The sequence below is a fragment of the Elephantulus edwardii genome, unplaced genomic scaffold (genome assembly GCF_000299155.1).
Source record: "Elephantulus edwardii isolate Elephantulus edwardi_28Jun2011 unplaced genomic scaffold, EleEdw1.0 scaffold00022, whole genome shotgun sequence".
Classification (NCBI taxonomy): Eukaryota; Metazoa; Chordata; class Mammalia; order Macroscelidea; family Macroscelididae; genus Elephantulus; species Elephantulus edwardii.
In genome coordinates this window covers 21,450,595-21,476,908 of record NW_006399772.1, presented here as the reverse complement: position 1 = coordinate 21,476,908, position 26,314 = coordinate 21,450,595, and the positions used below count along the sequence as shown (strand labels likewise).

The following is a 26,314-nucleotide window of genomic DNA, read 5'->3' as shown; positions in this document are numbered from 1 at the left end:
AAACATTTTGGACTGCTACTGCACACCATATGTATTCCCAGCTTGTTTAATTTACAACCAGCTAAAAATCACATTATCCAAAGAAAGTCCTTTAAAATAGTATCTGATCACTGTTATGTGATTTTTCTACCCAAATAAATAGGAAAATTTGCATTTTAATGTCACATTCAATTTCAGGACTTTTCAATCCAAGAGAAAAAATCAACTGAGACATGGTCATGAGTTCAGGATTATATATATTACAATTTGCCTTGTTATAATACATTTGTGGCTTTATGATAAAAATAACTCAGGGACATATGAAATTCAAGCTAATTTGCGTAACTGTCACAAGAAAAAAAAGCATTAAATGCATTTCTGAAACAAGTATTTTCATTTAATTTCAGAATCTCAAAACAGCCTTAGACCTTGGTCTTGTTTAAAAAAAGTTTAGTTAAACACTAAGCCAGCTAAATAACCTTCTTGTAAGGTTTAAACACAATTGATATAGAAAATGTTTTCCCTCTAAATCTCAATCTTACATACATGGGAGAGGTGAGGGGAAAAGGTAGACAATTTCTTTAGCAGCATATATGGCTAAATCCATCAACCACCTTAAACTAAGATATCCATTATTGACCCCATTAAAAATCACTGGGCAAATATCAAAAGTTACCCTCTTCATAAGCCAAAAAGACAGTAATTTCAGGGTTACAGTAAGTAAAATAGTTTTGAAATAGTTCAAAAACTTTTAACCTTAAGCTAGAGAAATCACCACTTTCTCTGAAGAAAGAAAGGTCTAACAGAAATTAAAATACATTTAAACTAAACTGATTTTCAATCCTTTCTGAACAACAGAAATGAAAAATAATGGTTGATTAGCTAAGCTTTGTGCTCTAACCAAACTAATTAATTACAGTGATTTAAATGGCAACAGCCCATCTGACTGGGCAGCTTGACAGTTCTGAATACTTTTGCAATACTTTTTTTTTTAATAAACGCAAAGACACTAAAATGATCCAGTCATGCAATGTTCATCTTATGCATTCTGCATCTCTTTGCCGATCTTGTAGCTAAGAATCTTGTTCCAGTCAATCTTCGTGCGCGTAACGGGCAACTGTCGACGTAAGGCTTTGAAAGTAGTGTCCGACATGGTCTGATAATTCTCACTGATGGCAGTCTGGGGAAAATTGAATTAGAAGATTAAAGTGAATGAATGCAGTGGAACAACTTATAAGCACACTAATGCTTTTTGTAAAACCTTTGTTTAAGCAGTATGTTTCACTGCTTTTATTGACTTATTTTATATATTTAATTTTCAGTGCTTTTACTTACTAATTTTTTTTGGTGAGACCATACACAGCAAACAAATACCAATTCAACTATTACTATATGTATGATTCAATGATGTGGATTAAGTCCTGAGTTATGCAACCATTCTTACTCTTCTAAATTGTTCTTGCTCTAGCAACATAAATTCAGTGCCCCCTTAAGGTTTCTACCTCATCTTTAAAGTTTGTTTCACTGCTTTTAAATAATAACGCTTTTATCAGTTTCAAAATAAAGATGCTTCCAAGAGCAGATTAAAGTAAAATGGAAAGGTTACAATTCAGAATAATTAAATTTAATGAACTAAAACAATTATATTGAATATTAGTAGGCTTTCCTTTAGAACTCATTTTATTATTTCACTAAGTTCAAGTTTATACATTACTGTTTGCAAGCAGCAGAAACTTGCCCAATTCACAAATTAAATGCTTTATTTCAAGAGAGTAGTTTAGATAATATGAAAAGTAGAGCACAGAATAATAGCTGAGCAGATAACATATAATCCAAATGGTTCAGAAATCACCAAGTTAAAATTTCCAATTATAAACATTCGACATCTGGCATATCTCTTCAATAATAAGCAATTGCAGCTGCCTGAAACCGAGTCTTTCTCCTGTTGGGTGAAGATTCCAACTCAGTGGCCCTTTAGCACACACATCAGAACAGGCCCTGGCTCGCACCATCCTCACAATCTCAGCATTGCGATAAGCTTCCTGTTGTTGTTGTTAAGTGCTGTCGAGTCACCTGCGATTCATAGCGGCCCTATGTACGACAGCCCTAAACTCTGCTCTGTCCTGTGCCAATCGCACTGTCTCCAATACACCCATCCTGATTACCCAGTCACTGAATCAATTCCCCTCATAGAAGGCCTTTCCCCTCCTGCGCTGTCCCTCCACCCTACCAAGCACGATGTTCTTCTCCAAGGACTGGTCCCTCCTCACAACATGTCCAAAGTGTGTTAGACAGAGCCTCAGAATCTTTGCCTCCAAGGAGCCACCCAGTTTAACCCTTTCCTGGATGAATCTGTTTTTTTCCCTAGCAGTCCATGGTACCCTCAACTCTCTTCTCCAGTACCACAACTTAGTAAAATAAGCAAGCTTACTTGAATTAAATTTACCTGTCCTTTTTTAAAATTTACTTTCCCAAGTTTGCCTTGGAAAAATTGATACTTAAAATTTAATTGCTATTCCTCATAAATTAGTATAAATATCAAAAGTCCATCACAAGGTTATATAATTCATTTGAAAATCATACCTGGTATTCATTTTCTGCAGCTTCTACGATCTTTATAAATTCTTTTGCTGTTTGCACCTCATTCTGGGGAGGGGAAGCAAATGAAAAGTCATTTAAAACTAATCATTTCTCAAAATGCATATCAATATATGTATGGTTAATTATAATATAATTTAATACATATCATAGAAATTCTGGAAAATAAGTTGACTTATTTTTTTTTTTTATTTTTTTAATTTTTTATTATTTTGTGTGCATGTACCGTCAAATCAGATCTGACTGGTACAGGAGGATATTGCTCCTCCTTCGGCAGAGCATCTGGTGGATTTGAACCATGTACCTCTGGGATTGCAGTGCAGCTTCTTGCCACTAGGCCACCAGAGCTCCCTAAGTTGAGTTATTCTACGTTCAATGGTCTCTGGGTTAGCAGTACAACTCCCTATGGACTACCAGATGCCCCCAGTGAACAAAATCTACCACCAAAATGATAGGTGAACAACTTATTACCTACAAGAAAGAGTGTATTTAAAAATTCAAGATTAGCTTTTATTCCACAGTTTAAGTATTTTGTGGATTTTTTTTTACCTTTACTTTGCCCTTAAAGTAAAATTAATGGAAAGTTAAGACTTTCTAGAAAATAGTATTCTTAATTTTGTGACTTTATAAAATTTCTCCTCTCTTCTAAAAATTGTAATGCAAACACTTTAGCACAAAATGCATTTCTAAACAATTAGGGCCACAGACGCCCATTAACTCACTGGCATGGATGTGAGTATGACTCCTGGTGACCCACCATGGAGTTTGGAGGGTGTAAATCTTTTAAGGCATGAGAGACTGTCCATCTTTCTCCCACAGAAAAGCAGGTGAATTCAAACTCTTTCAGCTAGCTGCCCAGTCTGTAAAAAGTTAACTGCTGTCAAGCATAACCCTGTAACAACAGATCTAAACTGTCTTAAGCTGAGCCATTCTCAAAATCTGACACACTAAAGCCCACTGCTGCAATCACTCTGTCAATTCACCTGGTTGAGGGTCTTCCTCTCCTTTGACATCCCTCCTCCTTTCCAAGCATGATATCCCTTCTGCAAGGAATAATCTCTCCTCGGAACATGCCCAAAGTCTGTGAGGTGACACTTTATTAACTTTGCCTCCAAAGAGCACTCTGGGTACACCGTCTGCAAGACTTATCTGTCTGTTCTTCTGGCAGTCCATGGGATATTTCATTTTCTTCTCCAACACCATATTTATTCTTTCATCCTTAGGTAACTGTCTACCTCTGAGATGCATAGCAAGTGACTGAAAAGAAAATGGCCTGAATCAGGTGCACCTTAGCCCTCAAACTGACATCATTCCTCATCAACAATCTTGAAGAGGTCCTTGACTATAGAATTTACAAGTAGAATATGTCTTATAATCTCCTGACTGCTGGTACCAAGTGTCCTGATTGTGGATCCAACTAAGATGAAGTTGTTGATAGTTTCAATCTTTTTCTCCATCTATCATGATGTTGCCTATCAATCCAGTGGCAAAGATTTTTGTTTTCTTGATGTTAAGATGCAATCCATATTGAAGGCTGCAGTCTTTGATCCTCTGCAAGTGCTTCAAGACCCCCTCACTCAAGCAGCAAGGTTATATCATATGCATAATGAAGCCTGATGAGTCTTTCTCTAATCCTGATTTCAGAGTCAATTCTTATTCATAGACTCCTCATATCATTTGCTTCACATAAATAGGTATGGAGAAAGGATAAAACCCTAATGTACGCTTTTCCTAATTTTAAACCATATTGTGTTCCCTTGCTCTGTTCACACAATCGCCTCTTTGTGTAGATAAGGTTTCACATGAGCACAATTAAGTATTCTGGGATTCCCATTCTTCTCAATTATAGCCATAATTTGCTATGATCCACATAGTCAAACATCTTTACATAGTCAAAAAAGCACAAACAGACATTCTTCTCGTTTTCTTTGCTTCCAGCCAAGATTCCTCTGACATCAGCAATGACAGCCCTGGTGTCATGGCCTCTTCTAAATCCAACTTGAACATCTGGCAGTTCTGTCCATGTGGTGTTCTAGCCATTTTTTAATGCTCTTCAGCAATATTTTGCTTGCATGTGATATTAAAGACACTGTTTGATAATTTCCACATTCTTTTGGGTCACTTTTCCTTGGGAATCGGAACAATATGGATCTCTTCCAGTCTGTTGGCCAGACAACTGTCCTCTAAATTTCCTGGCATAGACTGGTGAGTGTGTCCAGGGTTGCAAGTGGGAAACATGTTGCCAAGGCCTTCAGTGCAGTTCCTATAGTAAAGCTTAATTGCTACAGCCTCCTCTCACAAATAATTTTATGGACAAATTTATTTTACAAGAAGAGACCACTTACCACAAAAGTATAAATCATGTATGTGCTAATTAAAAAGATGACAATTATAGCCTTCTTATATGGAAGTATAAGAAAGTTTCTTGTATACAAGTAACATCTGACTGAACATATTTAGAGGTATAATGATTAAGCTAACAAAGATGTTGGTGGTTTGAACCTATTAGGGGCACGATGGGAAAAGATCTGCTGACCTGCATAGGAAACCCAGTTCTACTTGGTTCTCATATAAAGCAGCTGTAAGATAAAATTTACTCAATGGCTCACAACAACAACAAAGCTGCTAAAAATTTACAGAATTCCAATTACTTACCACGTTTAGTCTCTGAAAATTCATTAATCTGAAGCAGAAATATTATTCAAAATACTTCTCATTTTAAAAACGTACTAATCCAATGTGTACTTTATTTTGGAATGAAGTACTTACAGACACTGTTAGGGAATCTTGTATATCTTTATGACTCACTAGCTGAACATTACCATCTTCATAATAATGAACCTGTTAGAAAAAGAAATTATAGGAACTGTATTACAGGATTCTCAAGATGCTCATGGCTTCAACAATTACATCAATGTAGATGACTTCCACTTTCAGCTCCAGCTTAGACTTCGCTGTGGTATTCTAGGGCCCTTTAAACTCAAGCAACTCTTCTACCATCAGTCTAGAAAGGACATTAGTTAGAAGTCCTGGCACTTCATCTAGGCATGCTTTTAACCGATCTAACTGCTTTAGGTAGAAATGTCCACTACCTCACAGTCCATGGGTACCTAAACACAAGATGTTCAAAACGGAATTCCCCATTACCCCTCCCACATGCTGCTGCTATTTTTTTGTATTTACCACTATTATTTATTTCACAAATGCAAATGAATTAATGCAAACATTAACTGAGTGATTGTTGTAAACACCTGCTATTATTAAAGGTTCTTCATAGCTTTAACAAGTTCCTTGACTTTGTATTTCAATGCAACATGCTAAGGTAAACATAAACTTCAGACTATCTTTGAGGGATGAAAAAAATATTTCAGAAAAGAGGCATTATTGTTTACCAAATTGAGTAGGACCAAGGAATACAGGGTGTTTTAAGCTTTGAGAACAACATATTATGGAAAGAAGTGGAAGCAGGTATAGCTGAACTGTATGTGTGATGCTGAGAGAGAAAAAAGAGGAATACACAAGTAAGGGACAAGTCAACTTTGAATCTTATGTGTCATGCAAATATATGTGAACCATCTGGTAGGTAGCCAGTTCCAGTAAAATGTCTTAAGCAGGCAAATGACCCAGACTGATAGAAAAAGAGAAATGAATTGTTTCTGATTGCAATGTGAAAAAGAGATTAAGGAATGGCAAAGCTCCTCGCAATTCAACCACCACCACCACAACAAAATATATATATAAAACAATATATGCTAGGCACCATGCTAAGTTCTGGGTAAGAACTGTGAACCAGATATAATCCATGCTCTCTGCATGCTGGTCCAACAGAACGGCCCTTTTAGAAACTGCTGTGATGATCCCAGTGAGCGGGAATAAGGCCTCACCTGAGGCAGAATGGAATGATGTAAAATTTAACTCATATTAATGAATTTATGAGTGTTTTTTTTTTCAAAACAAAGAGTAAACAAACAGAAAAATGACTTCCTGTTGTTACATGAGTAATAACAGAGCTGAGATTCAAACTTGGGCAGTTTAATTTGAAAATAATCTATGTTTTTAATTTAAAATCTCTAGTACCTAAGAGACAGTCATACAACTGAAAATAAATACTGGAGTCATATTACGGAACAGCAATATCTGATTTCATCTCTATTTGTTTATAGCTTTTAGTAGACAATACCATTCAAGACAGTTTATTAATGAATGTACTGAATAAATAAGTGAACCACGACAGAAACAAAAATTAGTATTTTCCTTTAAATTATTGATATACTTATTTTCAAATAACACAACTATCAATCGTTTTTCTATTTTAAACTTGAACTCATAAGAAATTTGATTCTAGTGAGTTTTATTTAAAAAATGAGTATAAAAGATACTTAAAAATAATATATCTATGTTAACATACACACATATTTAAAAATATATATTTATACACATGAATATTGTATTTCACCCAACTCAGAAGACAGAATTGCACAAATCAAACTCAGAAGATGCTTGGATGAAGCAGCTGTATGAAGAGCAGAGCAAACAGCAGCATCTAATATTGTTGTTGTTGTTGTTATGTGCCGTCGAGTCGTTTCCGACTCATAGCGACCCTATGCACAACAGCTCTAAACCCTGCTCTATCCTGCGCCAACCGCACTGCCCTTGACACACCCATCCCGATTACCCCAGTCACTGAATCAATCCATCTCATAGAGGGTCTTCCCCTCCTGCGCTGTCCCTCCACCCTCCCAAGCATGATGTCCCTCTCCAAGGACCCGTCCCTCCTGGCAACATGTCCAAAGTATGTCAGACAAAGCCCCAGAATCCTTGCCTCCAAGGAGTAGCTTGGTTTAATCCTCTCCAAGATGAATCTGTTTGTTTTCCTGGCAGTCCATGGTACATTCAGTACCCTTCTCCAGCACCACAGCTCAAAAGCATCCACTCTCCTTCTGTCCTCCCTAGTCACTGTCCAACTCTCTGATGCATAACAAGCGATTGCAAAGACCATGGCCTGTATCAGGCGCACCTTAGTCTCCAGAGAGACACTGTTGCTCCTGAGTACCTTTGAGAGGTCCCAAAAGCAGACTTTCCCATCGCGATCCGCTTTTTGATTTCCTGACTGCTGGTACCAAGAGTGTTGACTGTGGAGCCGAGCAAACTGAAGCTGTGAACACTCTCAATCTCTTCGTCATCCAACCTGACGCTGCCAATTGGTCCAGTGGCGAGAATCTTTGTCTTCTTGACATTGAGCCTTAGTCCATACTGAAGGCTGCAGTCCTTGACCCTTCGCAGCAAGTGCATGAGGTCCTCCTCAGTTTCAGCAAGCAGGGTTGTGTCATCTGCATAACGCAGATTGTTAATAGATCTTCCACCAATCCTGATGCCACAATTCTCCTCATAGAGCCCAGCTTCTCAGATAATCGGCTCTGCATACATGTTGAAAAGGTATGGAGACAGGATGCATCCCTGGCGTACACCCTTTCCAATTTTGAACCATGCAGTGTTACCCTGCTCTGTTCTGACTACTGCCTCTTGATCCAAGTACAGGTTTTGCATTAGCACAATTAAATGTTCTGGGATTCCCATTCTTCTCAGAGTCAGCCACAGTTTGTTATGATCCACACAGTCAAATGTCTTTGCATAATCATGTTTTTAGAATCTGGCAGCTGTCTCTGTAGACTTCTGGTTACCAGGCAATGAAACACAAGGCTATCTAAAAGATGAAATTAGGATCATTTGCTTTTTCCATTACCCTCAAAACAAAGATCTGGAAATGAAATGGCTATGATGTCCTATGAAAATCTCAATTTAGGAACTCGTTAACTTCTGTGTTCAAAGTCATCTAGCGGTCAGTAAAGAAATACTTTAAAATCTCCTACCTGAATTTTCAAGATGCCAACCACCTGAGTGGTTGAAGGAGTGATTGTAAACTTCCATTCTGACCTCCAACGACCATTCCTTAAAAATAAAAACAGCAGCTGTAAATAAGGTAGGGAAAATAAATAAATTTTAAGTTTCAAATTTACATTTAATGTATTAAGTATGAGTAGTAGGCTGTGAGGTGGATGTTAAGCATTAATTTTTAAATCGTGACCCATATTAGAAAGAATTAAAGATTGTTTAGTTATGAGCTCCATTTACTTTTTTTTTTCTTATAAAAGAAAAACCACCCAAACCAACCCCAAACAAGAAATAATGATGCAACTTCAAGATTCTAAAATTAATGCTTAAAATATAGCACAAAACTAAATAATACAAAGTTTTTTTAAGGGTAAGGGCTTGTTACTTTTTTAATAATTTATTTTTAAGTTTACAAATAAATGTTTTAGTTAATAAATGTTCAGATCAGGGCTTTCCATCCGGTCAGCCTGATTTAGTCATGACACCAGAATCGACCAGAGTTTTTTTAAATGTCGGCAAACCAGAGTGCTAACGGGAATGTGAAATATTACAGGGTAAAGCTTTGCTAGAAACGTAATCTCCCTTTCAGAAAACAAGAACACTTTGACTGCATAGCAACCAATGATACTACTTTGAGTATGTGTAATTGCATAATTCTAGCAGTCTAATGTCACACATCACGCTCCTGAAAGAGTGGAGCATGTCTCTCTTAAGTCTTATAAGCCCAGAGCTTCAACTCATAATTTTCTCTAATTTGGATTATACAAATTTTAAAAATTCCTTTGTGTTTTGGTTTTCAGTCATTGCTTATCTCTACAGTCAACACTATTGGCGCCAGCAGCCAGGAAATTAAAAGACGTGTTGTGATGGGAAAGTCTGCTGTTAGGGACCTCTCCAAAGTGCTGGAGAGAGATGGTGTCTCTCTGGAGACTAAGGTGTGTCTGATACAGGCCATGATCTTTGGAATCGCTTGTTTTGCGTCAGAGAGTTGGACAATGACTAGGGAGGACAGAAGGAGAATTGTTGCCTTTGAGCTATGGTGTTGGAGAAGAGTACTGAATGTACCATGGACTGCTAAGAAAACAAACAGGTTCATCCTGGAGAGGGTTAAACTGGGCTGCTCCTTGGAGGCAAGGATTCTGAGGCTTTGTCTAATATACTTTGGACATGTTGCAAGGAGGGACCAGTCCTTGGAGAGGGACATCATGCTTGGGAGGGTGGAGGGACAGCACAGGAGGGGAAGACCCTCTATGAGGTAGACTGAGTCAGTGACTGGGATAATCGGAGTGGGGGTGTAGGAGACAGTGAGACTCACACAGGACAGAGCAGGGTTTAGGGCTGTTGTACATAGGGTCGCTATGAGTCACAAGAGACTTGACGGCACATAACAACAATAATACAGATCTAATATGCAAAATTGTAATATATACTAAACTTAAACAAAAAGGCAATTTCAGTAAAACAACTGGAAAAAGGACTTGCATAAATATTTCCAAAGAGGATATATAAGCAAATTAAAAGTTGCTAAAAGTCACCAGCCATTAGAAAAATTCAAATCAAAACCACATTGAGATATCATCTCAAACCCAAGCCCACTATTATCACTGAGCTGATTTTGACCTATGGTGACCCTGCACTGGGTTTCTAAAGCTGTAAATCATTATGGGAGGAGGGAAAAGCCTGTTTTTTTTTCCCAGTCAAGCAGCTGGTGGATTTGAACTACCAACCTTCTGGTTAGGAGCCCAACATGAAATGGACACACTCTCTCTCTCTCTCTCTCTCTCTCACACACACACACACACACACACACACACTAGATGTTGATGTAGGTGCAGGGAAACAAGAACAATCATCTATTAGTGGGAATCTATACTGGTGCAGCCTAAGTAGAAAATAGAGTGGCACATTATCCTGACATTCTATTCTTAGGCATACACTCAAAAGAACTACAAGTAGTGACACAGATGTACACACACCAATGTTAGATACAGCCCTATTCACACTATCAAAAAGAAGGAAACAATGAAAATGTCCACCAAATGATGAATGCTGAAGAATCATAGAACATAAGGAAGAGTGAAGTCCTGATGCTTGCTATAACCAGGTCAAACCACGAAGACAACATACTGAGGGAAGTAAGTCAGTTACAAAAGGACAATACTATATGACATCACAAAGACTCTCACCTCTGGACCAACTGGCAGTACCATGATAGATGGCGAAGAGATTGAGGTTGTTAACAATTACATCTTGCTTGGCTTCACAATCAACACTACTGGCACCAGGAGCCAGGAAATCAAAAGACAAATCATACTGGGAAGTCTGCTGTGAGAGACCTCTCCAAAGTGCTAATGAGTAATGGTGTCAGTCTAGGGACTAAGGTGTGCCTAATGTAGGCTATCATCCTTGCAATTCCTTGCTATGTATCAGACAGTTGGACAGTAACTAAGGATAACAAAGAATTGATGCCTTTGTGTTGTGGTGCTGGAAAAAAGTACTGAACATTCCATGGACTGCCAAGAAAATAAAGAGGTCTGTCTTAGAGAGGGTGAAACCAAGTTTCTCCTTGGAGGTAAGGATTTTGAAGCTTAGTCTCACATACTTTGGGCAAGTGGCCAGAAGGGGTCAGTTCTTGAAGAAATGCATGATGCTTGCAATGATGGAAGGACAGCGCAGGAGAGGAAGACCTGGATGAGAAGGACTGACACAGTAACTGGGGTAATGGGACTAAGTGTGTCAGAGTCAGAGAGGAAAGGGTAGGCTTCAGAGTTGTTCTACACAGGATCACTAGGAATCATAGGTGCCTTGATGGCACATAACAACAACAATGCATGATATCACTTACATGAAATAAGCAAATATGCAGATAGAATAGTAATTAGTGATTATCAAGGGAAGGAGGAACAAACATACACCTTACTATGCTGGGAAAAACATACTGGATAAGAATGGTATCAGATTTTTTTGTCAAGATCCATCCTGAATCAATACTGTTAATGATACAATGGAAAAATAATAAATTTCTAAAAAAATTATATATTCCAGTAATTTTTGATTGGAATGCAAAAAGTTAGAAACTAGGAGAGCTCTGGTGGCCTAGTGACAAGAAGCTGCACTGCAATCACAGAGGTAAGCAGTCTGAATCCATCAGATGCTCTGCTGGAGACGGAAGGACAGCAATCTCCTCCTGTACCAGTCAGATCCAATCTGACAGTACACACACACACACACACAAATAATAGAAATTTTTAAAAATGTTAGAAACAGAAAAGAAGGATCAGTAGCTGAAAATATGCCCTTGGTGATAGAAATAAGAGACTGTGTGACACAGTTATGCAAAAACCAATTACTTATTCATCACAAATACCTTTTACCAAAAAAATATATATGCCAGTAACACATATGCACCTCACTGGATAATAGCCAATGGAGAAGCTCAGTATCATCTGAAGGGCGTAGGAAGATCAAGGATTGATAGGAACAAGTATCATGTGCTGATGTGCAAGCTGCAGTTGAAGAAAATTACAAACAAGCCCACTATAGCCAATGCACAAACCTGAGTATATGCCACTTGAATTTAGAGACTGTTTCAATGATACATTTCATTCAATGGACATTAATTAAAGACTAGATAAGTTGTGGGATGACATGAAGGATATTTAGAGAAAGTGAAATACCATTTTAAAAAACACAGGAAGGAAAGAAAAGACCAAATGGATGTCAAAAGAGTCTGAAACTTGCTCTTGAACAAAGCAGTTGAAGAGAATTACAGAGTATGGTTTTCAATAATGGCTTTTCTAGCGTGGATGACTACGTGGCTGTGGGGGCCTATGCAAATGGGGCATGTTGGCTTATCCACAAAAGGACTGGCTGTCTACCATTCCACAAGAGAACTGGCCAGTCTCAAGTTACCAAAAGATTGGCTAATTCTTGCCAATAAATTGAACAACACTAGCTAGAAGAATCTAAATCCTTCCCAGCTAGAGAAAAGGAAAAAGATTTCCCCCACTCTAGTGAAGAGAAGGCAGGAGAATGTAGGACCTACTTCAGGACAGCAGCAGCTGCCATGGCTGAACTGGAGAACTGACGTGAGATGGGACTTTGGAAGAGGGGAAGCCAATATGGGCAGGACTGAGAACTTTGTTGGACAGTTGGGTAGACAGTCAATATTGGCAGGACGGAGAACTTTTTTGGACAATTAGGGAAGGAAGACAATATTGGCAGGACTAAGAACTTGGACACACTTAGGAGCCACAAGGCTTGAGGTTGAGGTGCCTGCGTGAACATTTAGGGAGCTGTCTGGACCATATTTGGTTATTAATCTAGATTATAAACTTTTAACTCCCCAAATATGGTTCTGTGTGGTCTGTGAGTTATCACATCAGATTTTAGACCCAGCAAAGCAGTAAAACTGGTGTTGAGATGAGTATAGAGGGTATGGGAGCATGGGGGACATGTCTAACCTCACAGAAATGCGTTCTGTGTCACTAATATTGGGGACGGGGATGGTTTCTCCCTGGGAAGTTGGTAAAGGTCAGGTGTAATGCTCCCCAAGTGGTCCTTGCTCTTTTTACAAGAATGAAAGACATGATGAAGTAAAAGAGCTGCTTTCAAAGGTCATTCAAGACAACAAAGTAGAATATAATAATGAAATGTGCAAAAACCTAGAGCTAGAAAACCAAAAAAAGAGCTATAGTGCTTGGCATTTCTCAAGCTAAAAGAATTAAAGAAAAACAATTCAAACACTGACTTGCAATACTAAATGAATCTATGTACAAAATATTAAATTCTGGAAACATTAAAAAATACAGTTCCTATACCAGAAAGAACTAGATGGAATGTGTTCAACCATTCCAGGAGGTAGCGTGATAGTGCCTGAAGTTCAAACTGCACTGAAGGCATTGGCCAAAACCAAAACCAAAACCAAATAAAACTTGTTTCAAAAAACCTTGCCATCAAATTGCATGCAACTCATAGTGACCCTATGCAATACAGCTCTGAAGCCTGCCCTGTCCTGAGCCAGTCTCACTGACTCCAAGATATCTACTCCCACTACCCCAGTTACTGTGTCAATCCTTCTCATCCAGCATCTTCCTGTTCTGTGCTTACTCTCTACCCTTCCAAACATGGTATCCTTCCCGAAGGATCAGTCCCTCCTGGCCACATGCCAAAGTATGTAAGACAGAGCTTCAAAATCCTTGAAGCATTTAATGATGAAGATCAGACTATAACCTTCAGTCTGGATTATACATGTGAACACAAAGGGGGGGAAAAAGTCCTCACAACCAGACCAAAAAAACATCATCATAATAAATGGAGTTAAAGACTGAAGTTGTCTAGAATTTAATTTTAATTAGATCTATAATTAACACCCATTGAGGCAACAGCCAAGAAACAAATTAATAAACCAAAAATGTCACTTTGAGGATTCAAATGAAACTGAACCTAGACATGGTATTTTCAATTGTCTCCCAGGAATGAGAAGGTTGGACAACAAATAAAGAATATAGAAAAGCTGATCCCAGGAAATGAAGGCATTGGTGATGAATACCAAATATACTGATGTTGTTCTGTTTGTTGCTGTAGCTGCCACTGAGTCAAAACTAACTCACAGCTGACCCTTCCGTGGGTTTTCAGAGGCAGTGAAGTACAAGGGAGGAGATTGTCTATCCTTCTCCCACAGAGCAGCTAGTGGATTCAACTGTGTGCCTTGGAGTGGCAGTGGAACCATTTACAAGGGCAGCAGAGCCCTTTACGAGGCCACCAGAGTCCCCACGGAATATAGCGCAGATTACTAAAGAATGAACAAGTCTGTCTCAGAAGAAGTAGTGTCAGAACTCTGCTCCTCTGAAGTGGGGAAAATAAGTTTTCACTGCATGTACTCTGAACATGTTATCAAAAACAACCAATGCCTGGGGAAGGACAGCATGCCTAGTAGAGTAGAGGGTCAATAATAAAAGAAGCCCTTCCATGAGATGGACTGGCACAGTGGCTGCAACAATGGGACCCAACACAGGGTTGGGGAAAGGCACAAGGTTTCCTCTGCTGTACATAAAAGTCCCCAGGACTGGGACCAGCCTGAGGGCACCTGACTGGATCAAGTGAAGAAAGCTTAAAAGAAGTTTTTGCTTGGGGTGCACTGTGGGTATGCTGAAGTTGGTGGGATAGTGGAAAAGGGAAGAAAATGGACACACAATTTGATGAAATGCAGGCTGCTGAAGGTTTTGTAGAAACTGAAAGCTCCAAGTGAAGTCTAAGAAACATCCAAAACTAGTGTCTTCTGGTTTTATCCCACTCTGTGTGTGTGCACGCAAAGTAAAGTATTTTTCTTTAAATAAAAACAACATTTAGATTTTACTGAGACTGATTCACACAATAATCAATATTTTAGAAAGTCATATGAAATGAATCTTTTCCAGAGCAGAAAATTATTATTCTAACTTCAATTATACAATGTTCATAGTGCAGGCTGAGAAAGAAAATACTCAGATAAGTAGTGTGGAAACTCAAAGACACATTTTACAATTGTATACATGTTAAAGTTCAAAGGAATTATATTTTTAAAAACTTCTTAGTCAATGTATTATAATATCTGTAATTCTAAAAAAGGTTGACTTTATTGTAAGTCCCCTGACACAAAGAGCATGAATTAATAATGATTTTGTGAGATTTATGATTGCAGGATTCTGGTAGATGAGAGCTAGAAGTTTTCAGGTCTAAACTATACAAACACATTAAATCCATAAATGTAACTCTGAACAGTAGAAGGTTTAAGAGAAAGCAGCTTTTAATGATGGCACATGATTACTATGGAACTGATTTTCCTTCAGTGAAGATAGATCTACATTCCTCCAATCATTCCGAGTTAACCTTGCATTTATTTCTGAAATGGTTAAGCAGCAGAGTAACCTTGAGCTTGGACCAAAGTAGTCCATAGACATTACTGTTACCTATTACTTTATCCGCAAAAGTACCAAAAATCCAAGGTAGCCAACAAATCAAAGATTAGCACAGGTATTTATCACGATTATACTTACTCTAATGAGCCTCTGCATGTATTTTACAAGAAAGAAGGATAAAGGTGGGGAAAGAATGCATTCAATTCTGAACTTGCAAAGTCTTGAGGAACACCCCGAGACTTATAATAGGAAACCAGTATAGAAACAGTCTTGTTCAAAAACAAAAAGGTCAACAAATTATCAAGATTAATAAGGCAGGTTTGTGTTTTGAGGGTAAACTTTTTAAAGAAACGATCAAAATTACAAGGCATGATTTAATTTGCTTCACTGAATAAAACATGATGCTACTTTTTAACCACTGGCAAACCAAGGGTAAAGAAATCTCTTCAAAAATAGCTACTTCAGAACTCCAAAAAGCAGCACTGTTCTTTACTTTGTAATTACCTCTGCTCCCCTCATGTACGTTTCATTCAGGAGCCACCCCTACTCAGAATGCACACAGGGCCTGCCAAGTCATCTGCTCTCAGGCACATATGCATCTTAGGATGCAGCTTGGTTTCTAAAAACTGCCTGGTTCTCTCTCCCACACCCTTTTTTTCACTGACTATCAACTGATTAAATGTTGTTGCTGTTATGTTTTGTCAAGTCACAGCCAGCCCTCCAACTGGGTATGAAAGGTTATAGATTGCAAGGGAGGAGACTGCACATTTTTCTCCCATGGTGCAGATAGCAGATTCAAACTGGGTTCCTTTGCGTTGACAGTGAAACACTTTATCACTAAGCCACCTGAGTTCTTTAACTGAGTCCATGCTACGTTCATATTATTGGATAGATTAAGACTACTTGTAGTCAATCACACAAAAACAAGGTATATAATCACTAAAGAATTGTAAATATTGTAACATCAAAATTTCCCTAATACTCAAAATTATAACTTACCAAAAGTTTTTTGCTTGGAACTGATGGCTTTCTATGCATGCAATAATGGTCTGCTGTCCATCTACTTTTTTACCATATACCTTCATGGCAAAGAAAATAAGCACAAGAGTGAATTTACTATCACAGAATGTTCAACTTGAAATACATACAAAATATTGTTTAGCACTTTCGCAGGAGTACACAAAAGAATAGAAAATAGGTGATCATTGCAATATGGCTAAAAAAATAATCAAATATGTACATCTAATTATAGATTCAAGAGTGGATCCTAGCAGAACTCAGAGTTAATAAAATACAATCTATTGAGTAAAAGTAATTCTATTCTAATATATCCCAGACATATGATGCAAGCATTAAGAATTTCTTTGAAGCATACTGATATCCCTCCAGCTCTTTTAGACAACTAAGTGAGCTTAGACAATGGTTATCATTTTTAACTTTACAATATCCGGGTTTTCCTTTTCTGCAGCTATTTTAAGTATCCATTTTACTTTGTTGAGCTAGTCTTATTGAAATGATCCTAATCAACAAGGATTTCCCAAGAAATTTCAGATTATGTTGCTGTATAAACAACTACTGAGAGCTACTTAAAGAGGATACACGAATTTTTCTCCTAATTGCAAAACCTCTGAGAATGAAAATAGCGGCAAGTGGAGATACTCATTATCAATCAAGTTGGAAGAGCAAGTGTAAACCAGGATAGATGGTCATCTTCCACCAGAGAGGTAAACAGTGGTCAGGAGTACAGGGTCAGGAGCGTGTTCCAAAGTCTGGACTCTACCTGGTTGGAATGTGATGATGAGGAGACACTGGTGATCACCCTGCCATTTCCTGCTATGGGAAAAGTCAAGGGAAACAAGCTAAGGACTAAAAGGCCTGGCTGACTGCAAGCAGCTTTATGAAAAGGCATTTTATTCTGAAAATAACAGAAGTTACACTGCTAAAAGATCCACCAAAAATCTGACTATAAGACACATGAAGACATAATGCTACTACTAAATAATTTTATTTATTCTACAATGTCTCCAACTTTTTTTAAAAATTATTATTATTTTTGTATGTATACTGTCAACTTAGATCTGACTGGTACAGGAGGAGATAGTCCCTCAATGTCCCCAACTTAATAAAAGTTAATTGTGCTTTAAACCTACTGAGATGAATGATGAACATGTGATTAAAGAATCTCATAATATCCTGCTCTTAGAATCAATGTATTAGAACTTTTATGGATTTAATTCAAGATACAACTTTTTTTCCCCCATTTTCATTTTAAACTATTCTATTCACTATTTTAGTTCTTTAAAAAAATTGGTCAAATTCTTCCATATTAAAAAGTGACAAGTTACAACATGGATTTAAGATCACAAAAGCATTGTCATATTTCTAGGAACCACAGCGGCAGCTCCACAGCACTACTTACTGTGCAGACCCCGTTGGGGTAATGTTCTTTTACATAAGCTCGAAGGGCAGTTTCTACGGAAGTTCTCCATGATTCAATGGCATTCTCGGCTTCATAGGGTCTTGGATCAGTTGCTTCCTTTCTTAGGTGATCAAATTTGAAACAGATTCTGTTTTTGGGATCCAAGAATTTTCCATTTCCCAAATCACCATGTTCTGTTATTAATACCTTCAATGGTGGAACAAATTGGGGAGAGGGAGAGAAAAAGAATTGAAAATGGTATGAAAGTACTGATCTACATATTCATATACATTCATATACGCTTTCCTTGAAACTGTAAAGCAGTTCACTCCAGGCAACAGGTTTAAGAATACCGGCCTATCTCTAAGAGCCTTGGTGTTCGCAGTGTGTAAAACATGTAACTGAAAGGGAGATGGTCTCCTCTCACAAAAACTGACAACTTCAGAAATCCCATGGAGGTCACTGTGTTGGAACTACCTTAATGGCAATGGGGTTTTTGGTTTTGTTTTGTTTTGTTTTTACAGGGAGGGGGTGCAACCACAATATATCAAATAAGTTAACTATTTAAAAAAAAGAAAACTATTTTCATTCAGCATACATCAGATTTTTTCCCAATATATCTTCTAGCTACTTAGTGAAAAAGCATGTCCTTTCATATACTATTAGACTCAGGGTTTTTTTCCCTCCTTGAAAATGAGAAACAACTTATCATTTACCATTTCTATTACTGCCAGTTCCTGGAAACAAATGAACTAATTGGTAACAACCTTTAACCAGGATGGTTAAAAAAAGATTTTTTAAAATTTTAAAATGAAAAATCCTCTTCAGTGCTTTCACCAATGTTCTTTAGCCCACAACCTATACTCTGAGTGACCATTTCTGCTTTCCGATAAACTACTCATGGGTAGTTATTTACTTCTAAAAATTTTAAAACACAGTATATTTGGGTTGGTTCGGTTGTTTTTTTTTTTGGTTTTTTTTTTAGATTTTAATTAAAGTTTATAAAGAACTTAGATTTCCAATCATTCACTGTTGCACATTTTCCTCCCTGCCCCCTTTTCTCCCCTAAGATCACTTTTTTCTTTGGGGAAAAAAGATCTTTCATTGTTATACCGTCTCCCATCCCCACCCCAGACCACTCTACTATGCAACTCTTATTCTGGACTCTTGTCATGCCACTAATACCTGATTTGTATTGCTTTAATAGAGTTCTCGCCCTCATCTGTTTCAATGCCATGTAGATTATTTATCTCCTCTTTTCTTAAGTTTCTCCCTAGCCCCCATGTCAGTCCTGTTTTATAACAGTGGCCTTATGCTGTATTTGTCTTTTTGTGACTGAGATTTTACTCAGCATAATGCCCCCTCGGGTCACGCGTTTTGTTTAATAATTCAAGAGCTCCTTGTTTTTCAATACAGCATAGTATTCAATTGTGTGAATATACCACAGCTTCTCTATCCATTCATTTGTTGATGGGCACTTGGGTTATTTCCAGGTCTTTGCTATTGTGAGCAAAGCAGCAATAAACATGGGTGTGTATAAATCTGCTTGAGTGGCAGTTATGGTTTCTTTAGGGTATATTCCCAATAGTAACACTGCTGGGTCAAATGGTATTTCTATTTCCAACTTTTTGAGAAAGCGCCATACAGCCTTCCATAGTGGTTGCACCATTTTACACCCCCACCAACAGGTTCCAGTTTCTCTACAACCTCACCAGCATTTGTTGTGTGCTGTTCTGTTAAATTTTACTATTCTTACTAGGAAGAGATGATATCTCATAGTTATTTTGATCTGCATCTCTCTTAGAGCTAGGGACTTTGAGCATTTCTTCATTAAAACACAGTGTATTTGTTTTATGTACAGACATAACTAAAAATGTATAACCTTGGTCATAAACACTTTTTTGTACATTTTTCTTATCCATCTGATGTAAATCCTGCTGATAACACAGTATGTATCTATATAAATTTTTTCCAAACTCCTATCATCCTATACAGAAAAATACAGACACGTTCATATTTACCTACAAACATGTAAAGGGGTAGTTTGGTTCATAATCTTAAATAATAAAAATACCAACATATTTTTAAGCATTAGGATTTTTTTTCAACCTCAACACTACCTTCTAGAAACATAAAAAGTTTACTTCTATGTCTCTCACCCTTTTTAAGGTCAGAAAAATAACCCATGATATAGCTATATTGTTGCAAGTGCCAATGAGTCAATTCTGATCCATTAAGAACCTGGAGTACACTGCCTCCAAAGAGAATGCCAGGCGGTTGTGAGTGAACAATAAAGGGTCACTTATCAACATGGCTAGGCTCCCAAAACCAAGCTGTTAGGTGAAAATCAGCATCATGCAAAAAAAAAAAGAGCAAGCCTAACAACTGTGCCAATAACCTGAACCACCAGAGCCAGCATCACTTTTGCCTTGCACCTACCAGCAGACATACAACATTAATGTGCAAAATGGTTGAACAGGTATCTTTACTATTGTAAATGTGAAATGTCAGGTAATAACTGACAAGTGAGAAGTACATGTATTATCTAGTAAATACTGTCCGTTTTTCCTTCTTTAAAAATTTCTGATCTTATTTAGAAAGATAGGTCTTCCCTAGCTCTATAAGTACATAGGATATAATTTTCATGTAAGATTTTAGTCATCTTCCAAGTTTTTAATCCATTTGACATTTATTTCTGCATATTGTGTGAGAGAGACTAAGGTCCAACTTAACGTCCTTCCTCGAAGCTGTTGTTAGATGTCACTGAGTCAAATACAACTGACTCATAGTGACCCTTCAAACAACAGATCTGAACCCTCTCTTATCCTCTGCCATCCTCATCTTATCAGACACACTTGGGTCCATTTCTACAGTCACTGTGTCAATTCATTTATAGTTGAGGGTTTTCTTGTCTTTTACTGACCCTTTTCTAGCATGATATCCCTTTCCAAGGAATAGCCTCTCCTAGCAATATGCCCCAAATAACTGAGACAAAGCTTTGCCATCTTTGCCTCTAAGGAGCACTCTGGCTGTACTTTTCCTGAGGTATATCTCTTTATTTCTCTTTATTTTCCTGGTAGTCCGTGGGCTATTCAGCACCATAACTCAATGGCATCAAGTCGTCTTGTCATCCTTGTCATGCCAGTATCACTTATAAATAAGAAGTCTGGCTGGACAGAAACTTCATCAGTTAAAAATACTTTCATATATACTCGGTAGTAAATTCTAGTCCTCTGTGCTTATTCTATTGATCTAGCTGTCTACACAATGCTATACTGACTTGATTCTAGAAGATGTAAAGAATCTTTTGCTATTCTGTTATTTAAAAAAAAATACTAATAGGGTTCTAACTCAAACATTAAATTTAAATACTAATTTAAAGAAAACTGATATATACTTCCTAAGAGTAAAATATGATGTGCCTTTCACTGTGCAAAGACTCTAAGATTATTACTTTCTTCATAACCTATGCCTTTCTTGCTAAGCTTATTCCTAGTGTATAAAGAAAATAAAGAAAAACGAACTTTTTTTACACTTACCTTACATTTGGCATCTTACAAACTTTTTTCTATTAAACTCAGTTTTGTTTTGGTTTCTCCGTATCCTTAGCCCCAGTCAGAGCAGTTAATTCTATGAATACCTTGCTATTTCTGAGTATATAAATCATATCACTAGAGTTTTCTTTTTTATCTTCTGCATTGCAAGCTTTCATTCTATTGTCTTATTTGCCATACCTCCACTTCCAAGAAACAACAATGGTGATAAACCAGCATATCTATGTATAAAAGTTAATATATTTTAGTGTCTAGTTTATGATAGTACTTGTTTATATTATAAAAGTTTTCTTTTATATCTATTTTACATAGGGGTTTTGTTTTCAATGAGATATTGCTGCTGAGAATTCACCTTCTATTGATAAAGCCACTTTAAGACTTTTCAGCAAAGGCTTACAAGCCAACCTCTGAAAAGCCCAATATAGTAAAAAAACCAGAGATATTTAAGTGGTTTCTAAGAACATATGGGCAATACTTGGCAACATAAATGAAAGCATTATCACAACCAGTATTAAATGAAAGATGTTTCAGTCTATCTGCAAGTATTTCCTTGGTGTGTTCTGCACACAGAAGGTACACTATACACTAAATACAATAAGCATATGATAAACTGTTAGAGACAAACTGTACCTGACTGTAATGAATTTGACTTAAAGATCAATTTAAGAACAGAACTTGTTTGTAATCTTGAGACTGCCTATACAGTACTACATACATAATGACTCATGCCAAAAAGAAGCACTGATAAAATTCAGCCAGTAAGGACTAACTGGTACTACTTTCTCTAAGTTCCATCATCAGTTCTTTCTTAAATTGTTTTATATAAACTGTGCTTCAGGAAAGCATCTTATGAGTTAATGTAATCACAATATAATTTTATTCAAAACTCTGAAAACAAAAAATAACAACAACAAAAAAAGCCAACAATGCTTGTAACACTTTGTGGTTTTTCTTAGCTTTGGAAGCCCAACCAGATCTTAGAAAGAAAAGATTTAATAATACTATAAGCTAAATTACTCACATGAAGGATTGAAGAAATTCCAGAGCAACAAAATTATGATAGAAAACGTATTAACATATATTCTAAATTTGGTATAACTATAGGATTGATATTTTTGCCTATAAAAAACAAGAAAGTTTACTTAAAGTATTTCTTTTATAAAATCTTAAATGTGTTCTAAGAGCACTTTTAAGAAAAATTTCCTATTAACAGTATTATTGGCTTAAACTATAGCAACTAAATATTTAATTTCTTTCCCATAAGTGGCTGTCTTAGTTATCTAGTGTTGCTGTCACAGAAATACAAGAGGTTGGCTTTAACAAACATAAATTTATTTTCTCAGTTTAGCAGGCTAAAAGTTGGAATTCAGTAGTACAATTAAAATGGACGTTTGGGGTTTTCTTAAAATTTTTTAAACATAGAACTTCATAATTCATCTAGGTATGATACATTAAACATTAGAAATGAAACAAAGTATTTTGAGATCCTATATTAACATGAAACATACCTGATCTTCATAACCATCAAGTTTTACTGGCGTGAACTGGTCCAAGTTATACTGTGCAAATGCACTGAAAAACAAAAAAGCGATTACTTAAAATTATACATTTACAAATGAAATTCAAACAGTTCACTTGCCAATAAAACTTTTGCGTTGCAAAAGCAAGTAAAAGAGTAATTCTCCATTGCTGATCTTATCATAGATATAACCATTATACGGATATGGCTATCTTTAAAATTAATTAACACTCAGCAATGTAAAGTTGAATTAGGATTATAATTGGCCTTTTTATTCAAGGTCTAGAAAGTATAGTTATCAGTAAGACACACACATCCACTTATTCAGGATACATTTAGCATGTATTGTATCAGAAAACAGATGAGGCACTGTGAGAGAAATAAAGAAAAAACAGAAAGCACCCAGGGCCAAAGGGCTTGCAGATGAACAGAAGCAAAAAGTTAACAAAAAGAACTATCGATAATACATACTGAAGAACATAAAGAAAACGGACACAAAAGTTAAAAGAAAACCAGGGATCATTTAGTAATAGAGGGGATACTGAAAATGCCTTTGAAAAACTGTCTCACAGAAACGGAAGAAGGGAAAGTTAAGTATCTTTCAGTTAAAATGAACTGCATGAGCAAAAAAGCTTATCGAAAAATAATAAACAGTAAAGCGGGCTAGAAAAGTTTTCATGAACTAGATATTTGGAAAATTAAGATATACTCATAGGCTAGATCCATCATAGAAAACATCCAAGTTCAATGTCTGGCATACAGTAGTTCAGTCTGGGTTTCAAGTTACTTGATGGAATCAGGGAGTTCTGGTGGCGCAGTGGTAAGAAAATGCACTGCAATCTCAAAGGCACATGGTTCGAATCCACCAGCTGCACCATGGGAGAAGGATTGACAGTCTCCCGTGCAATTTCCTGCCTCTGAAAACCCACTGGAGGGTCAGCTCTGATTCAACAAATGATGGAATAAATTCATGGAAGCAAAGCAGAGGCATGGAAAGTCTTGAGAAAGGGGAGAAAACAAGAGTCTGTAAGAACGCAGTTTGGTGGCACAATAGTTCTATGAGCTCGGCTGCTAACCGGAAAGTTGGTGGTCTGAACCCACCCAGCGGCTCCTTAGGACAAAGGCCCAGAGATCTGCTTCCACCCAGAATACCACTTACAAAACCCTACGAAGCAATTCCACTGTCATACATGGTTGTTATGAACTGGAGACGATTCAGTGACACCCAAAACCAACTAGGATAAGGAGCTGGACAGGACTCTAGATAACGACTCTGGAGCAACCAGAGTCACAGAGAACAAACAGGTAGACCATCACCTCAGAACTGCCGAGTATCAATTAGCATGTGCTGCTACAAGTGGATTTTGAATCCCATATAAGGAAGCAAACAAGAATAAAGCCTCTCTCCACTCTTACACAGGGAGCTCTGGTGGCCTGATGGGTCAGGAGCTGTGCTGCCAATCCAAAGGAAGGTGATCTGGATCCACTGGGGACGAAATGGGCAATTTCCTCCCATGTCATTTATGTCTTCTGAGAACCTCCTGAGGGATCAGTTATGTGTCGGTTCCAACTTGACAGCACACAAGAACCTTACATGAAGGACCTCTAATGGCACAGTGTATTAAGCACTGGACTATTAAAAAAAATGCTGCCAGTCGAATCCATCAGCTCCTGTGCAGAAGACAGACTAGGCAGTGTGCTTTGGTAAAGATTTACAACACTGCGGGCAGTTCTGGGGGGTTGCTAGGAGTTGAAAGTGACTCAAGAGCAGCAAGTTTGGTTTTGGGTTCTGTTCCCATGGTTAAGAAACAATGTATTAATAGGAGATCACATAATAATCACATCATAATTGAGTTGTAGGAAAAATCCCTTCTAATTAAAAAAAATACAAAGAGCATACTATATTTCATGGTATCTATAAATTGGATTTTTTTTTCAATTTAACAGAAATGAAATTGAGAATCTGAAAACATAGGAAACATTTCTAAACTTAATCCAGCCGAAATTTCCCTCAAATGACTCTGGACAGAAATATTCCCACTCAAGAATTTAAATAACCACTAAATCTTTCCTAGAAAGAACTGTGCCCAAGCAAGGATCACTGCAAGTTAGCAGAGGAAGAGTAAATGTAAAAAAGACAGAAATAAATTGCTAGCTGTCAAATTCTTGACAAGGCATGCTCAAAAAAGAATGGTGATGAATACAAAATTGCATAGAGAAAGTAGCCATTCATCTTTTATTTTAATTCATTGAGACTATCATTTTCCCAAGAATAGCATCACTATAGCCAGGCAGCTATTAACCATTAAATGAGCTTTACTCTAAGAGTACGGTTAGAAACAGAATTACTTGTAATTTAGGATTCATTTTCCTGTGAAGGCAGTATTTAAACAGTAAATTAAAATAGTTGGATGGTAATTTGGTCTCAGGCTGGACTAAAAATCTTGGTACTCACTAATCTAGGAGTCAGAGAATCTGGACTTTGTTTCAACCTTGTCATTAGACAGTATGGGCAGTACTTACTTCATCTACAAAAAGAGAGATTTGGTTGAGATGACTCCAAAGCCCCAGGCATTTCAGAATGTTCACTCCATCCATCTACTCATCAGACATTCCTCCAACCATCTATGCAACTATTTTTATATGCTCACTGAAGAATAGAAATAACTACTAAGTCTTTCCTAGAAAGACTTTACTAAGCTCTTATTACTATCTGCCAAACACTTTAGTAGTGAATGGGAAACCATGTTTTGTGCCTTTGTGTAGTTCTGTGGCCCCGTCAACCATTCCTAAGCTATTTGGTTGCTACGTTTAGATATGGATACCATTTACTATTAGTCATCCACAGATCATATCATAAGGGTTTTCATCAGGATTTTCCCAACATCTGTTGCTGTTGTTAACGCTCTGCTATCTAACAGTGATGTCCTTCCCCCTTCCTGACACACGCCCAAGTTCGAGACAAAGTCTTGCTATCCTCATCTCTACGGATAGTAAGCACTCTGGCTGCACTTTCCCAAGACAGTTCTGGCAGTTGACGGTATAATCAACATTCTCTGCCAATGCAATAATTTAAAGGTATCAATTCTCCTTTGGTCTGCCCCTTCATCACCAACCAATTTTCACATGCATGTGAAATAACTGACAAAAACCATGTTTGGGTCTAGCACACCTTAGTCTTTAAAACGACACCATGAGGACAAGTACCTGTCTGCCTGGAGATAAACATTGATTGTAAGGAACTAAAAATCTGTTCCACTAACTAATGGTGAGCCTATAATATGGCTCTCTAGACCTTTTTTAGAGCTCTGGCAGTCTGATCTGTAGGGAGTTGCACATTCTAACCCAAAGACTATGCCCCCATGGTGCAAATCCACCATCAGGCAATCAATCAAAGATGGGCAATCAATCAATCTCCTCTCATGCAATTTAAAACCTCAGAAACACAACGGAG

General features: G+C 37.3%; 1 protein-coding gene across 1 annotated transcript in view; it reads right to left on the bottom strand.

The window, feature by feature from the left end:
• Nucleotides 1-220: 220 nt before the first annotated feature.
• The window catches only part of CAPZA2 (capping protein (actin filament) muscle Z-line, alpha 2), a 54,945-nt gene continuing 28,851 nt past the window's right edge, over nt 221-26,314 (bottom strand). Inside the window, exons 4-10 of the mRNA XM_006882664.1 lie at nt 22,850-22,913; nt 17,788-17,994; nt 16,368-16,447; nt 8,448-8,526; nt 5,347-5,418; nt 2,563-2,625; nt 221-1,159 (exon numbers count right to left, since the gene is read on the bottom strand). Of these exons, the coding sequence (XP_006882726.1) occupies nt 1,019-1,159; nt 2,563-2,625; nt 5,347-5,418; nt 8,448-8,526; nt 16,368-16,447; nt 17,788-17,994; nt 22,850-22,913 (706 nt within the window). The 3' untranslated portion in view covers nt 221-1,018. The remainder of the gene's footprint in view (nt 1,160-2,562; nt 2,626-5,346; nt 5,419-8,447; nt 8,527-16,367; nt 16,448-17,787; nt 17,995-22,849; nt 22,914-26,314) is intronic.